The following is a 16,873-nucleotide window of genomic DNA, read 5'->3' on the forward strand; positions in this document are numbered from 1 at the left end:
GAATGGTTTTTCAGGTCCTGCGTGCTAACTCTTTGTTTGTGAAGGGATCAAAGTGTCTCTTCGGTGTGCAGAAAGTTTCATTTTTAGGGTTCATCTTTACCCCTTCTACTATCGAGATGGATCCAGTTAAGGTCCAAGCCATCCAGGATTGGATTCAGCCGACATCTCTGAAAAGTCTGCAAAAGTTCCTGGGCTTTGCTAATTTTTATCGTCGCTTCATCTGTAATTTTTCTAGCATTGCCAAACCATTGACCGATTTGACCAAGAAGGGTGCTGATTTGGTTAATTGGTCTTCTGCTGCTGTGGAAGCTTTTCAGGAGTTGAAGCGTCGTTTTTGTTCTGCCCCTGTGTTGTGTCAGCCAGATGTTTCTCTTCCGTTCCAGGTCGAGGTTGATGCTTCTGAGATTGGAGCAGGGGCAGTTTTGTCACAGAGAGGTTCTGATGGCTCGGTGATGAAACCATGTGCTTTCTTTTCCAGGAAGTTTTCGCCCGCTGAGCGTAATTATGATGTGGGCAATCGAGAGTTGCTGGCCATGAAGTGGGCATTCGAGGAGTGGCGTCATTGGCTTGAAGGAGCTAAGCATCGCGTGGTGGTATTGACTGATCATAAGAACTTGACTTATCTCGAGTCTGCCAAGCGCTTGAATCCTAGACAGGCCCGTTGGTCGTTATTTTTTGCCCGCTTCGACTTTGTGATTTCGTACCTTCCGGGCTCTAAAAATGTGAAGGCGGATGCTCTGTCTAGAAGTTTTGTGCCCGACTCTCCGGGTTTATCTGAGCCAGCGGGTATCCTCAAGGAAGGAGTCATTGTGTCTGCCATCTCCCCTGATTTGCGGCGGGTGCTGCAAAAATTTCAGGCGAATAAACCTGATCGTTGTCCAGCAGAGAAACTGTTCGTCCCTGATAGGTGGACTAATAAACTTATCTCTGAACTTCATTGTTCGGTGTTGGCTGGTCATCCTGGAATCTTTGGTACCAGAGAGTTAGTGGCTAGATCCTTCTGGTGGCCATCTCTGTCACGGGATGTACGTACTTTTGTGCAGTCCTGTGGGATTTGTGCTAGGGCTAAGCCCTGCTGTTCTCGTGCCAGTGGGTTGCTTTTGCCCTTGCCGGTCCCAAAGAGGCCTTGGACACATATTTCGATGGATTTCATTTCTGACCTTCCCGTTTCTCAAAAGATGTCAGTCATTTGGGTGGTCTGTGATCGCTTTTCTAAAATGGTCCATCTGGTGCCCTTGGCTAAATTGCCTTCCTCCTCTGATTTGGTACCTTTGTTCTTTCAGCATGTGGTTCGGTTGCATGGCATTCCTGAGAATATTGTTTCTGACAGAGGTTCCCAGTTTGTTTCAAGGTTTTGGCGAGCCTTTTGTGGTAGGATGGGCATTGACCTATCCTTTTCCTCGGCTTTCCATCCTCATACTAATGGCCAGACCGAACGAACCAATCAGACCTTGGAAACATATCTGAGATGTTTTGTTTCTGCAGACCAGGATGATTGGGTGTCCTTTTTGCCGTTGGCTGAGTTCGCCCTTAATAATCGGGCCAGCTCGGCTACCTTGGTTTCTCCATTTTTTTGCAATTCTGGGTTCCATCCTCGTTTCTCTTCAGGACAGGTTGAGTCTTCGGACTGTCCTGGTGTGGATTCTGTGGTGGATAGGTTGCAGCAGATCTGGACTCAGGTAGTGGACAATTTGATCTTGTCCCAGGAGAAAGCTCAACTTTTCGCTAATCGCAGACGCCGTGTGGGTCCCCGACTTCGTGTTGGGGATCTGGTTTGGTTATCTTCTCGTCATATTCCTATGAAGGTTTCCTCTCCTAAATTTAAACCTCGTTTTATTGGTCCGTATAGGATTTCTGAGGTTCTCAATCCTGTGTCTTTTCGTTTGACCCTCCCAGACTCCTTTTCCATACATAATGTATTCCATAGGTCGTTGTTGCGGAGATACGTGGCACCTATGGTTCCATCTGTTGAGCCTCCTGCCCCGGTTTTGGTGGAGGGGGAATTGGAGTATATTGTGGAGAAGATTTTGGATTCTCGTGTTTCTAGACGGAAACTCCAGTATCTGGTTAAATGGAAGGGTTATGCTCAGGAAGATAATTCCTGGGTTTTTGCCTCTGATGTTCATGCTTCCGATCTTGTTCGTGCCTTTCATGCGGCTCATCCTGGTCGGCCTGGGGGCTCTGGTGAGGGTTCGGTGACCCCTCCTCAAGGGGGGGGGTACTGTTGTGAATTCTGTGGCTGAATTCACTCCTGTGGTCACAAGTGGTACTGCAGCTTCTGAGCTTCCTCCCTCAGGTGTTCTGGTGAGCTCGTTAACTGCTTCATTACTTAACTCCGCCTGATGCTGCTATCCTTGCTCCTTGTCAATGTTTCAGTGTTGGATCTGAGCTTCTCCTGATTGTTCCTGTGACCTGCTGCTCTGTATAGCTAAGTGCCTTTTGCTTTTTGTTGCTTTTTTTCTGTCCAGCTTGTCTTTTGTTTTGCTGGAAGCTCTGAGACGCAAAGGGTGTACCGCCGTGCCGTTAGTTCGGCACGGTGGTTTTTTTTTGCCCCCTTTGCGTGGTTTTTCTTTAGGGTTTTTTGTAGACTGCAAAGTTCGCTTTACTGTCCTCGCTCTGTCCTAGAATATCGGGCCCCACTTTGCTGAATCTATTTCATCCCTACGTTTTGTCTTTTCATCTTACTCACAGTCATTATATGTGGGGGGCTGCCTTTTCCTTTGGGGAATTTCTCTGGGGCAAGTCAGGCCTATTTTTCTATCTTCAGGCTAGCTAGTTTCTTAGGCTGTGCCGAGTTGCCTAGGTAGTTGTTAGGCGCAATCCACAGCCGCTTTTAGTTGTGTTTAGGATAGGATCAGGTGTGCAGTCTACAGAGTTTCCACGTCTCAGAGCTCGTTCTTGTATTTTTGGGTATTTGTCAGATCACTGTGTGCGCTCTGATCGCTAAGCACACTGTGTTTCTGGATTGCCTTCATAACACCTGTCATTAGCAAACATAACAGTGGTAACTGCACTGACCGCAGTCCCTAAGCTCAACACAACACTAGAAGTAGCCGTGGAATGCTCCTAACTCTCCCTAGGCATCTCGTCACAGCCTAAGAGCTAACTACCCCTAAAGAAAGAAGCAGGAAAACTATCTTGCCTCAGAGAAAATCCCCAAAGGATAGATTAGCCCCCCACAAATAATGACTGTGAGTGGAGAGGGAAAAGACATACACAGAATGAAACCAGGATGAGCACAGGAGGCCAGTCTAGCTAAATAGATAGGACAGGATGGAATACTGTGCGGTCAGTATAAAACACTACAAAAATCCACGCAGAGTTTACAAAAAAAAAAACTCCACACCTGACTAAAGGTGTGGAGGGCAAATCTGCTTCCCAGAGCTTCCAGCAAGACAGAATTAATACACACTGATAAGCTGGACAAACATAGAAAGCACAGAATGGATAAGTCCACAATCTATGGACAGAAAAGAGCAAGCAAAAACTTAGCTTAGCTGAACTGGTCAGGATAACAGGGAACTCCAAAGAGATGTGAATCCAACCAGGAACCATTTACAAGTGGCACTGGCTGAAGACAGAGCCAGACCTAAATAGCCGAGCAGAAGAGACGATAAGTGGAGGCAGCTGATGACAGCTAACTCCAAGGAGCAGCCATACCACTAGAAACCACAAGAGGGAGCCCAAGAGCAGAACTCACAAAAGTGCCACTTACAACCACCGGAGGGAGCCCAAGAGCGGAATTCACAACAGTAGAGCCATGGAAATGAAAAAAATCACATTTTTCCCAAATAAATCTTTTTTAGCTCCATATTTTTCATTTTCATAAGGGCAAAAGGAGAAAATTAAACTCCTATACAGAAAAGAATTCCAGAATAATAATCTTATATAGTCAATGAATACAACCAAAATATATAACCTTCCAAAAAATATTCACCAGACCAATTTTAAATAATAAATAATATTTTATTTAGACATAATCACCAAAATATCACCATATTACTTCATAAAAATGGAAACTTTATAGATGTTGATAATTATTAAAATATTAAAAAAACTTTTTATTAAAAAATAAAATATATATATATACACGAAACAAAACCTGTGTATGCACAGGGCAGGGCATACTGAAACTGATTGGCACAAGATAAATTTAATGGCAATCCGTGCACTTAATCAATGTGCATAATATACATATATATACAAATTATACTATAAATAACATTTAATTTATTAGCAAAAATTATTTTATAACCATAATCAAAGTGCAAGGTGCTAATAAATATACATAAAATCGACAATTTCATACAATCTAGTGAGAATATATATATAAAAAAACTAGTAAAATATTAGTGCAAAAAGACAACATATTTAGTGCAAGGTGCATACATGTGTAACTAATAAATATTAGTGCCTAAAGCCACAATAATTTATACCCGAGCCAAAATAATTTGTGCCATATATAAAATATATAGACCAAGTGCCACAGAAAAGTAACCACAATACCAACCAGTATCAGGACGCCACTGCCCCACACACACCACTCCAACGCACGTTTTGCTTTCCGCTTCGTCAGGGACGAAGCCATACAGAGAGACTCGGGAGGGAGCTGTTTGCCTACAGATTTTCCTAGAAGAGTTTGCGGATTCCATATAAAGAGCCCCTAAGTGCTAGAAAAGCAGAATCCCCCCTCTAGTGACCACACTTTGGAAATTATAACCCTTTGGGAATTTATCTACAGGTGTAGTGATGATTTTGATCCCATGGGTGGTTTCCAGAAACAAGCAGCACTGGATGTTGCTGAGAGAAAATTGCAAACTGCCGTTGTAGTGAGCAGTGCGCTGTAATGACCAGTATGTTGCAGTCACCAGTACATTATGCCCAGCTCATTCTTCTGGAGACACACACCTGTAAATTAGGCGGGCTCTCATGACTACAGAAATGCCAAACATGTGGGTGCTAAATGTGGTTTAGGCATATTGGGGCTCAGAAGGGAGGGGGCATTTGGTTTTGGGAACGGAGAATTTCCTGAATTTCATTCGGGGAGCGAGGAGCCATTTCAATTTTCCAGAGAATTGTGCTACCAATAACGTGGAAGCCCCTATATTTCCATTAAGAGATGACAGACCTGAGTGGGGACTTGCTTTTTTGTGGATTGAGTTGAAGCTTTTATTGGGAACATTTTACATAACGTTTGGCATCACATTTATACGGCTCTCTACGCGGACCGCTTACTGTGGGGTTCAATCTAAATCTCTGAGTGACGTAATTCAAATGAAACCCCTGAGGGATCCATTCACTATAATGAGGCAGTAGATTTACTCTGGACTCCGTCTGGCCTCTGTTCAGCTTTGTCCTTTTCAGAAGTGCACAAAACTGTGGCCGATGGCACTTTTATGCAATCCTAAAAAGATGGACACCGCCGGATCACAGGTCAGATGGCGTCCACAGTGTCATCTCACTCATTATAGGGAATCTTCCGCCAGGGGTTCTGTCTGAATCATGTTTTCAGAGATTTACATGGAAACTCCGGTGTAAGCGCTCAGTGTAGAGTGTAGGACAAATGTGCGCAGAGCTTTACTGTGATCTTTGGGAGGCAGAATGAAAAAATCAACAGCATGTGAAGAATTGGTTTTATTTATTTTTTACGCTGTTCCTTGTGCGGTATAAGTGATTAGGCAACTCTATTCTTCTTCGGTGCGATTGCAGCAATACCAGATTAATATTTTTTATGTTTGGCTGCTGTTACACACTAAAAGACATGTTTTATTGTGAAAACCAGTTTTTCCATCACCACATTTTAAGAGCTATAATATTTTTATATTTTGACCGACAGAGTCATGTGAGGTCCGTTTTTTGCAGGACGAGTTGATGTTTTTATTAGTACCATTTTCGGGCACATGGCATTTTTTGATCGCTTTCTATTCTGATTTTTGGGAGACAGAATGAACAAAAACCTACAATTCAGGAATTGCTTTTTGTTTGCTTTTTTACACCATTCCGTGTGTGGTAAAATTAATAAAGCAGCTTTATTCTTCGGGTCAGTATGATTACAGCGATACCTCATTTATATAGTTTTTTTTTATGTTTTGGTGCTTTTACACCATAAAAACTATTTTATAGAAAAAATAATTATTTTTGCATTGCTTTATTCTGACAACTATAACTTTGTTATTTTTCTGCTGATGGAGCTGTATGGTGGCTTGTTTTTGCGGGACAAGATGACCTTTTCAGCGGTATCATTTTTATTCACATCCGTCTTTTTGATCGCATTTTATTGCACTTTTTGTTTGGCCTGTCCCACACGTCCAGATAATTCCGGTACCGGAAAAATCGGTACCGGAGTTATCCGTGTCTGTGTGTCCGTGTGCTTACGTGGCACATCAGTGTTGCACACGTGCAGCAGCCATGTGCCATCCATGTGCCGACTGGGTACCACACACACCGTGCAGGAGAGACAGCGCTACAGTAAGCGCTGTCCCCCCAGCTTGTGGTGCTGAAGCCCCATTCATTTCTTCTCTCCAGCAGCGTTCGCTGGAGCGAAGGAATGAAAAATCTTTTTTTTTTTGTTGTTAAAATAAAGTTCCCGGTAATCTTCCCCCTCCATCCCCCTGTGCGCCTGCCCGCTGGCATTAAAATACTTACCCAGCTCCCTCGATGCTTCCTCAGTGTCACAGCTCTTCCTGTATGAGCGGTCACGTGGTGCCGCACATTACAGTGATGAATATGCGGCTCCACCCCTATGGGAGGTGGAGCCGCATATTCATCACTGTAATAAGCGGCACCACGTGACCGCTCATACAAGAAGAGCTGCGACGCTGAGAGGAAGCATCGAGGGAGCTGGGTAAGAATTTTAATGCCAGCGGGCGGGCGCACAGGGGAAGGGAGGGGGGAGATTACCGGGAACTTTATTTTAAGAACAAAAAAATTTTTTTTTTAATTATTTTTCATTCCTTCGCTCCAGCGAACGCTGCTGGAGAGAAGAAATGAATGGGGCTTCAGCACCACAAGCTGGGGGGACAGCGCTTACTGTAGCGCTGTCTCCTGCACGGCACACGGACAGCATCCGTGTGCGGTACGTGTTTTACACCGACCCATTGACTTTAATGGGTCCGTGTGATCCGTGCGCTCCCACGAACACTGACATGTCTCCGTGTTTTCCAAACAGACACACGGTCCGTGAAAACACGCTGACATGTGCAGAGACACATTGATTTTAATGTGTCTACGTGAGTCAGTGTCTCCGGTACGTGAGGAAACTGTCACCTCACGTACCGGAGCCACTGACGTGTGAAACCGGCCTTTGGTGGTATGATGATAACGCATTGTTTTTTTGCCTCGTTTTTTTTTACGGTGTTCACTGAAGGGGTTAACTAGTGGGACAGTTTTATATGTCAGGTCATTACGGACGCCGCAATACCAAATATGTGTACTTTTATTTATTTTTTATTTACATAAATAAAAGTATTTATTGGTAAAATATTTATTTTATTTTTTTTCTTTATTTAGGGATATTTAAAAATATATTTTTACACATTCTAATATTTATATATTTTTAACTTTTTAAATTACTATATTACATCAGATCGCTGATCTGACACTCTGCACTGCAGAGTATCAGATCAGAATCTGACAGGCAGGGAAGGAGGCATGTCAGTTCCTGCTCTCAGCAGGCGCTCACAAGCCACCTTAAATGCAGGACCTGGAAGGACCCCGCGGCCATCTTGGTGCTAGAGGTCTCCATGGAGATCATCAGGACAAAGCGATCGCATCGCGTTGTCATGATGGAAGCGCGCAGGGAGCCCTCTCCCTGCATGATGCTCCTCTATGCCGCTGCCACCGTGTCCACAAAAGTCTGATCTATGAAAATATAAAAATAATTAACCCATTAGTAAACACTATAAATGCAAAAAATTAAAAAATGCCAAAATTACGGGTTTTTTTGGTCGCTGTAATTATGCTTTGAGAATCAATCAAAACGTTATCCATCCCAAATTGTATCAATAAAATGTTGTCTCACCTTGCAAAAAATAAGCTATCACACAGCTACGCTGACAGAAACATGAAAATGTTATGGGTCTCGGAAAATGGTGACATAATAAAAAAAAAATTAAATCATTTTTTTTACCATTAAAAGAATAAGAAAACAAATGTGCTATCACCGTAATCATACCGATGATGAGAATCATGCTGGCAGTTAATTTTTACCACACAATGAACGCCTCAAAAACAAGTCCCAAAATACAATGTCAAAATTGCGTTTTTGTTTCAGTTTCTCCACACTCGGATTTTTTTTCCTATTTGCAGTACGTTATGTGGTAAAATGAATGGTGTCACTCAAAGGTACAACTCTTCCTGCACACAATTATGTGGACAGAAACACACAAAGAAGTCATAGTTCTGGGATAAAAAGGAGGAATATACTTAAACAAAAAATGGAAATTGGTCTTGGCAGGAAGGGGTTAAGTCATTAGTTATATGAACATACCATGGCTCTGTAGAAGCGCCTAGGACTGAGGAAAACATGGTAGCTACATGTTGCTTTATTAGGACAGGCAGCATCTGCTTTTCGAGTAAAATCTGGCTTAATATGGTCACTTTCCTCATTTCGAGACAAGTCTTCTTCATCCAACTCATTCTCACAATGGAATTCATTGTTTCCAACTGTAAGTAGCTGATCATCGGCTTTCTGAGGATAAGCTCCTGAAAGAAAAAAGACAACAAAAACAAAAAACAGCAAATACATGAGCTGAACTTCTTCTGTAGGCTTCATCTCTCCCAAGGTCCATGTTTGGTTGGTGTCTCTAGTCACTTCTGCTAGAAGTTTGCTGTTGGTCTATGCTGTCTAGAATGGTCTAAAAATGGCTACATATATTTTTCAGAAGTCATATGTTAATTTTAGAGGGTGGCGCTCACGTCTGACATAATTTATGAGAAATCCCAGATACATTGGAAATTGTACCAATAGTAATAATAGCGTGCTTCTTGTAATCATTATTGGAATACAACTGGCCACAGCCACACAAGAAGGATGGGGCCTTTTTGGGAGCAGTGCACAATATCAATCAGATGAAATGTCACGTGATACATCAGGTACCTGGGGGGCGGCCACACCTTCTAAACTTCCCAGGGACCTGGCTACTCTTAATCTGTCCCTGGTAGGTTCAGAGACCCTGATTCCAGCAAAGTGTCACTTACAGAGCTGTGTGCTGTAGTTTTGATAAAATAACTGTTTTTATCAACAGAAGATTATCACTAGAGGACCTGTAAGCGTGCTGCCATGTAGTCCTCCATATTCATGAGCTCTGTATAGCCCCCCTCACTACGAATTGGCAGCTTTCTGTTTACACTGTACATGGGCAGAAAGCTGACAATCATTGGTGTGTGTGTGTGTGTGTGTGTGGGGGGGGGGGGTTATACACAGCTAAGCATTCCGAGAAATGCTAGATCTGCAGCAGACAAAACAGTGATTTTATCGAAATGTCAGAAGGCAATCATGGTCTCTGCCCCTACATTATGCTGCACTCAGATGGTGTAGTAAAAACCTGATGACATATTCCTTTTAACGGATTATTCTCCAAAATATACAAGTTGTCCTCTATTTATAGGATTGAAGATAACTGGCTGATTGCTGGGGGACCGACCATTGGGATCCTCAGTGATTCTGAGATTGGAGCTCTGGTTCCCTGAGAGCCAGGCTTTGGAGCACCATCCTGAATACGCAACCTCTGCTCCATTGCTTGTTAATTGGGCTGCCAGAGAAAGTAGATTACCCTGTTTGTGTTTCTCATTATGCAAATTGTCTCTTCAGAGAGGGAGAGAACTAGAACTCTAGTGCCACATATTGGAAGTAGCAATCCTACAAGTCAATGTCAACCCTTTAACGAGCCTTGTCACATGACTTAGGATAATAGCCAAACCAGTATCTTAATTTGCAGACACTGTAAGTGTTCCACTTTGCACTGCCCCTTGTCAGTGCAAAGTGGAGATCTGGTTTGGCTGTGTGAGAGGAGTCCCACCGATATCCAAGAAGTATCATTTCTCCTTGCGGAGATTGACATGCTAAGTACGTTGAGATGAGGAGACTTAAAGCCGCAATGCTCCTCTGGGCTCCTCTGTGTTTCTCAGGCACTTCTCTAGACAATGAATAGAGGAGAGGTTGAGCATAAGCATCTCCACTCCATTCATGAGGGGGCACAGAGCCTCATTCTCGGTGTTCCAGAACCCTGATCTTGGGATCACTGATCAGCTGTAGCCTTCAATATTCTGTCAGAGTGGACACCCTATAACTCACCAGATTCTTGAGCTAGGGTGGTCCCCACCACAAGGAGCAGTAGAAGCTTCCACATGTCTTCGTATCTTCTTAACAGTCTGATGATCTGCAGGTTTGTTCTGATGTTTTAGGTCTTCTCTTTTATAACTGGTATTGAGGAACTTGAAAGCCAATATACATTACTCCATGAGGCTGATAAGGAAAAATGCAAAATGGTGTAAAAATCTGATAAAATTAGACAGAAATGATTGCTTAAGTTTAATTCTCTAAACAGCTACTGAATGTGTCATGATAATATAAATACAGTATGCCATATTTTGAGTATAGGGGAGAAAAATTGGTGTGCACTAGGAATAAGATGACGAGGTGCTGGTGTAGAGGACTGATCGTCCTAATACACTAGAAATGAATTTAATACACCGCACACTCTAGGGATATATATTGTGACAAACTCATAATTTATTAAAGTGCTACAATGGAATATTCAACAATGCAGTAGGCGGCCAGAAGTCAAACCACAAGTCAAACTGACAATGTTTCGGCTCCTTCTGAGTCTTTATCATGTGGTCGCTTAGCAAGGTGAATACAAATATACCATAGATAGTGTCCTTGAAGTGTATGGAATATCTTATACAATATGATAATAGTATACGGGTTGCCTTGTCTTGTTGTACCGCAGATGAGATCTGGTAGTGCTGGAGAGCAGGTGGCCTTTCCGTATCGGGAATATATAGAGAATTTCTGATAAGTGTGGGGTGTAAGCGGCGCTCCTGCGCCTTGCTGGGTTGGCATATTTTGAGTATACACCTAGAAGGTTCCATGGCTTTTCAGACACACGCTGTGGGCTTTCTAACCCCCCTCTTCACACTGCCTAGAAAGCTCTTCTTTTCACTGCTCCCTCCCCCTGCATGCAGCTGTAATGTGAAACGAGTGTGCTGTGAGCAGGCCTAGTCAGCTTTATGTAAAGAGCATGGACCTGGGGGCATCCCCTTTGTTCTCTTAAACTGGTATATAATCGCGCAGCTTAGGTCTGGAAGCAGGACAAATACATTTTTGGCCTCTACATCGGCAAGGCCATCACCCAGTGCAATTTCTAATTTCCCATACCATTGGTATCTGAGAAACGAATTACTGCTTACCCGCGTTGCATAACCAGGTCATGTTTGGTCTTAATAGAATGCTAATCCCAAAACAAGATCAATAGTAATGCCGCCATCGCTATACGAGGTTATATCATGGAGCTATGGCGGATATAAATGTTCCGTAACTCTGAGTCCCTCTGAGAAAGAATGTGTGCATTCCATAACTCAGCCCACTCAGTGATTTCACGACCAGAGGGTATAAGTGAGTGGGAGCTCATTTTTCAGTAGCTTTTGTCCGAGGAACTAGCTGAGAGACACTCTGTGATGCTGTAATAGCATGCAGGTACTGAGTATGTCACCACGGAACAGACAGACCAACTATTGAAGGGGATTTATTAACAGGGGTAAAATTCTCCTCGCAGGGAGGAAGCAATGGAAAATATCTAGCAATAAAACAGTGCAAAAATATGGGAGTCAAACAGTGTAACAGAATTAAGCAGGATTTTCTTGAGAAAAGAACACTTATCAGTCTGATGAGGACTTGCTTGAAGGGTCGTCTTCTCCAACGTAGGCGCCGAGAAACAGCGGCACTTGTCTTCCCTCTGTTGTCCGTGGGTTGAGTAGTCTCTAGGAGCCTGCTGCTTGGGGTTTTAGGAGTTAATGTGATATGCACAGGCTCTGAGTCTTTAGCTTTTACAGCACAGCAGGAATCAGGGGCTCTGCACTGTTAAGTCTCTGTACCAGGAATCAGGGGCTCTGCACTGTCGAATCTCTCACCAGGAATCACAGTCTCGATACGGGCCAATGTCTCTACATGGGTCTCAAAGCGCCCCTCACTAGTCACAGCAGAGTCCGCTTTCAGGTACTCACAAGATGCAGTCTTTCCTGTCTTCTGAGAACTGCAAACTCTGGGGTTAAACCTGTGCAGTCTTTTCTCTGCAAAGTGAAACTGGAACCAGGAATGTTATGATGCGGTGGCCTAGGAGCAACATGGAACGAGCTCTGAAGGAAGTGGTAACTGTACTGACCGCAGTCCCTAAGCTCAACACAACACTAGAAGTAGCCGTGGAATGCTCCTAACTCTCCCTAGGCATCTCGTCACAGCCTAAGAGCTAACTACCCCTAAAGACAGAAGCAGGAAAACTATCTTGCCTCAGAGAAAATCCCCAAAGGATAGATTAGCCCCCCACAAATAATGACTGTGAGTGGAGAGGAAAAAGACATACACAGAATGAAACCAGGATGAGCACAGGAGGCCAGTCTAGCTTGATAGATAGGACAGGATGGAATACTGTGCGGTCAGTATAAAATACTAAAAAAATCCACGCAGAGTTTACAAAAAATCTCCACACCTGACTAAAGGTGTGGAGGGTAAATCTGCTTCCCACAGCTTCCAGCAAGACAGAATTAATTCATACTGATAACGCTGGACAAACAAAGAAAGCACTGAACGGATAAGTCCACAATCTGTGAACAGAAAAGCGCAAGCAAAAACTTAGCTTTGCTGAACTGGTCAGGATAACAGGGAAGTCCAAAGAGATGTGAATCCAACCAGGAACCATTTACAAGTGGCACTGGCTGAAGGAACAGCCAGGCCTAAATAGCAGAGCAGAAGAGACGATAAGTGGAGGCAGCTGATGACAGCTAACTCCAAGGAGCAGCCATACCACTTGAAACCACAAGAGGGAGCCCAAGAGCAGAACTCACAAAAGTGCCACTTACAACCACCGGAGGGAGCCCAAGAGCGGAATTCACAACACAGGAAGTAGCACAGTCTTGGTCACTGCTGCAGGAGTCTCTGTCAGCCTGGCAGCTTCTCTGTAGTAACGATGTCACACACACACTGGGCAGTTACTTATCACACTCAGGGATCTTTGCTTATCACTGCGGTCACCAGGGCTGCAGTCACCAAGGCTGCTCTCGAGTCACTGTCTCTGCACTGTCAGGGGAAGAGTCTTCTCAGATAATGGAGGCTTCCACGTCCCCACTCTCACTCCAGCCTTAGTGCCCTCCCGGGGAGCACTCAGTCATGGGGAGCGCGACGCTGCAGCCTGCCCTCTCTCTGTTCAGCTGTCCCCTCTCTCTGGCGCACTCTGCTCTCCCGCACTTTTCTGACCACACCTCCGTCTCTTCCTCCCTGCCCCAGCCGTCACATGGTCCCCAGTGTCCAGAGCAGAAAGTCTTCCCCCCGTCAACCCAGCTGTCTGACTAAGTGGTTCCAGGTAAGGAGCAGGGACAGCAACCTTCTTACATTTCCCCTCTCTTAAAGCTTGCCATTCCATGGGCGAGGACTCTTCGTGCTTCTCTTTGTTCATTTGAGGGGAGTCAGATACCTGCTATTCTCGCATCTCCTTCTGCCTTTCTTCTTGTACATACTCCCAAACTAAATGGTTTAGGAGCTGCTCATCAGTCAGGTTGAGATATGCTTTCTCTGCTTCATCAACAACTGCTGACCTCTTCTTCTTTTTCTTCTTCTTCTTAGCCTTGCCAGTAGCAGGTGTTTGCGTAGGGGCTTCTTGCTCGGGTTCCTCAGTCTGGGGGCTTAGTACAAGCAATTCTTCTCCATAGCTCCCCCTCTCTTTGACAGGAGCATTCCCATCGAAACTTGAGTCAGATGAATTAAGACCATGCAGGCCGGAGTCTTTGTCATCTGCGTTGGGCTCTGCGGGCATCACTTCCCAGGGCTTCTCAGCCATATGCCCTGTCACACAGCTGTTCCATTTCCCCTGTCCGATCAGGAACTGGTGAGCTGACAGCCAGCACATTCTTCACCTCAGGGGACGACATCAGTGGTTCCTCCTTCTCATCGGCTAGGGCCTTGAAAACGAGTGTCGCAGGAACTCTTGGCACTTTCTCTCCTTCTTCGGGAACTCGTGCTGGGCAAGGTAGTAAAGCACTTCGGTAGTCTTCTCGAGTGAAGGTCCCTTCCTTTCATCCGGGCTGAGTCTCACAAGCAGAACCTTCAGACCCAGGCTGGAGATCCACCAGGCTCGCCTTCACGCCTTGGGACAGCGCAGTCATTCCACCAGAGATGCTCAACACCTTCTCCACCTCTCCTTGGAGTCCAAAATTGTGGTACTGCCTTGCCTTAGGTGGAACTCTTCTCTTCCGGCCGTACCATTCTCTCCAGGGGCGACGTTCCCTCCAGTTAGCAGAACCCTCAGAGGGGTGAGCGGATCTCTGCCACCGCTCTTCTCGGGTAGGGCAATTTCTGGACATGTGTCCCACCTTTCTGCACGACCAGCACTCACGTCTGCGTCTGTCTGGAGGGCGCTTCAGTCTGGATCGTCGACCTCGGCGGGGGACATCTCTCATCTGTGGTTGCTCTTCACCCCAGGATACGGAGTTACACTCTGGGGCCACCACCGAAGCATTCTTCATGCTGCGCACTTCTCCTCGATTTCTTTCTGGCGGCTTCCGCATGTTACCTTGGGGTATGCCGCTGGTCTCCAAAACGGCAGTAAGGGCTTTCCCCAGACTCTCAATCTCCTCCCAGATTCTTCTTATCTTCAGCTGGGAATCTCGGGTCCACATCGCCTCCTCTTCATTTTGACTGGGTGCTCCGCAGTTGTAGCATGTAGGCAGTCTTCTTCGCCGAGCAGCACTAGTCTCACTGTGGGGGCCGGTCTCTCGTTCTCGCACCAGAGGGCTGTACTCTGCAGCAGGGGTCTTCTTATATTCAACTACTTCCTCATGGGCTCGCTTAACCTCCTTCTTCAAGTCTTCTACCCATTGAAGGGCTGTTACCTCCCCGCTCCATACCTGTCCCACTGGCACTACCACCCCTTGCTCTTGCTCGCGCGTGCGTGCTTCACTCCCGACCTCAGAGAAAGTCATATCTAGCTTTACGCGCATGCGCTCTCGCAGGGCCTGTTTCACCAACACATCTCGCAAGCCTGTCACCGGTTGGTCCCACAGCACAACGTCAATTGACCCCACACCTACACCGTCCTTCCATATAATGGCAGTATGAAGCTCCTGCAGTGCGTTCATATATTGCGTCACGGTCTCCCTCTCTCTTTGTACCCGGGGGAACAGTCGCATGCGCAGTTCCCCTATGTCAGTGGGGTCCCCATGCGTCTCCTCAAGTATACGTAATACTTTGTCCAAGGTATCTCTCGCCTGGGGGGGGTCTGAGCATAACAGAGTCCCGTGCATCCCCCTCTAGGGCCATCACCGCTATTTCCGCCTGCAGAGCCGGTGTCATAGGATGCATCCGCATCATCCCTCGGATGCGTTCCGTCCAACTCCACAACATGACATCACTCCCTGAGAATTTTGGCAAGTTAACTAACATGGCTCCCAGGGAAATGCTAGACCTGGGGCCTCCCCCAACTGCTTGGTCTGCCCCTTCCGCGCTACCGTGTGACATCCTGCCGACTACGCCAAATGTAATAGCATGCAGGTACTGAGTATGTCACCACGGAACAGACAGACCAACTGTTGAAGGGGATTTATTAACAGGGGTAAAATTCTCCTCGCAGGAAGGAAGCAATGGAAAATAACTAGCAATAAAACAGTGCAAAAATATGGGAGTCAAACAGTGTAACAGAATTAAGCAGGATTTTCTTGAGAAAAGAACACTTATCAGTCTGATGAGGACTTGCTTGAAGGGTCGTCTTCTTCAACGTAGGCACCGAGAAACAGCGGCACTTGTCGTCCCTCTGTTGTCCGTGGGTTGAGTAGTCTCTGGAGCCTGATGCCTGGGGTTTTGGGAGTTAATGTGATATGCACAGGCTCTGAGTCTTTAGCTTTTACAGCACAGCAGGAATCAGGGGCTCTGCACTGTTAAGTCTCTGTACCAGGAATCAGGGGCTCTGCACTGTCGAATCTCTCACCAGGAATCACAGTCTCTATATGGGCCAATGTCTCTACATGGGTCTCAAAGCGCCCCTCACCAGTCACAGCAGAGTCCGCTTTCAGGTACTCACAAGATGCAGTCTTTCCTGTCTTCTGAGAACTGGAAACTCTGGGGTTAAACCTGTGCAGTCTTTTCTCTGCAAAGTGAAACTGGAACCAGGAAGTAGCACAGTCTTGGTCACTGCTGCAGGAGTCTCTGTAAGCCTGTCACACACACACGATGTCACACACACACTGGGCAGTTACTTATCACACTCAGGGATCTTTGCTTGTCACTGCGGTCACCAGGGCTGTGGTCACCAGGGCTGCACTCGAGTCACTGTCTCTGCACTGTCAGGGGAAGTCTTCTCAGATTATGGAGGCTTCCAAGTCCCCACTCTCACTCCAGCCTTAGTGCCCTCCCGGGGAGCACTCAGTCATGGGGAGCGCAATGCTGCAGCCTGCCCTCCCTCTGTGCAGCTGTCCCCTCTCTCTGGTGCGCTCTGCTCTCCCGCACTTTTCTGACCACACCTCCGTCTCTTCCTCCCTGCCCCAGCCGTCACATGGTCCCTAGTGTCCAGAGCAAAAAGTCTTCCTTCCGTCAACCCAGCTGTCTGACTAAGTGGTTCCAGGTAAGGAGCAGGGACAGCAACTTCCTTACAATGCATTGGGACATATT

The 16,873-nt window shown here is 45.7% G+C and overlaps 1 protein-coding gene across 1 annotated transcript in view; it reads right to left on the reverse strand.

Moving 5' to 3' along the window:
• The window catches only part of LOC138667660 (proteoglycan 3-like), a 53,302-nt gene that overhangs the window by 33,649 nt on the left and 2,780 nt on the right, over positions 1-16,873 (reverse strand). Inside the window, exons 2-3 of the mRNA XM_069755785.1 lie at positions 10,295-10,465; positions 8,489-8,703 (exon numbers count right to left, since the gene is read on the reverse strand). Of these exons, the coding sequence (XP_069611886.1) occupies positions 8,489-8,703; positions 10,295-10,349 (270 nt within the window). The 5' untranslated portion in view covers positions 10,350-10,465. The remainder of the gene's footprint in view (positions 1-8,488; positions 8,704-10,294; positions 10,466-16,873) is intronic.

Source organism: Ranitomeya imitator, chromosome 2 (genome assembly GCF_032444005.1).
Source record: "Ranitomeya imitator isolate aRanImi1 chromosome 2, aRanImi1.pri, whole genome shotgun sequence".
Classification (NCBI taxonomy): Eukaryota; Metazoa; Chordata; class Amphibia; order Anura; family Dendrobatidae; genus Ranitomeya; species Ranitomeya imitator.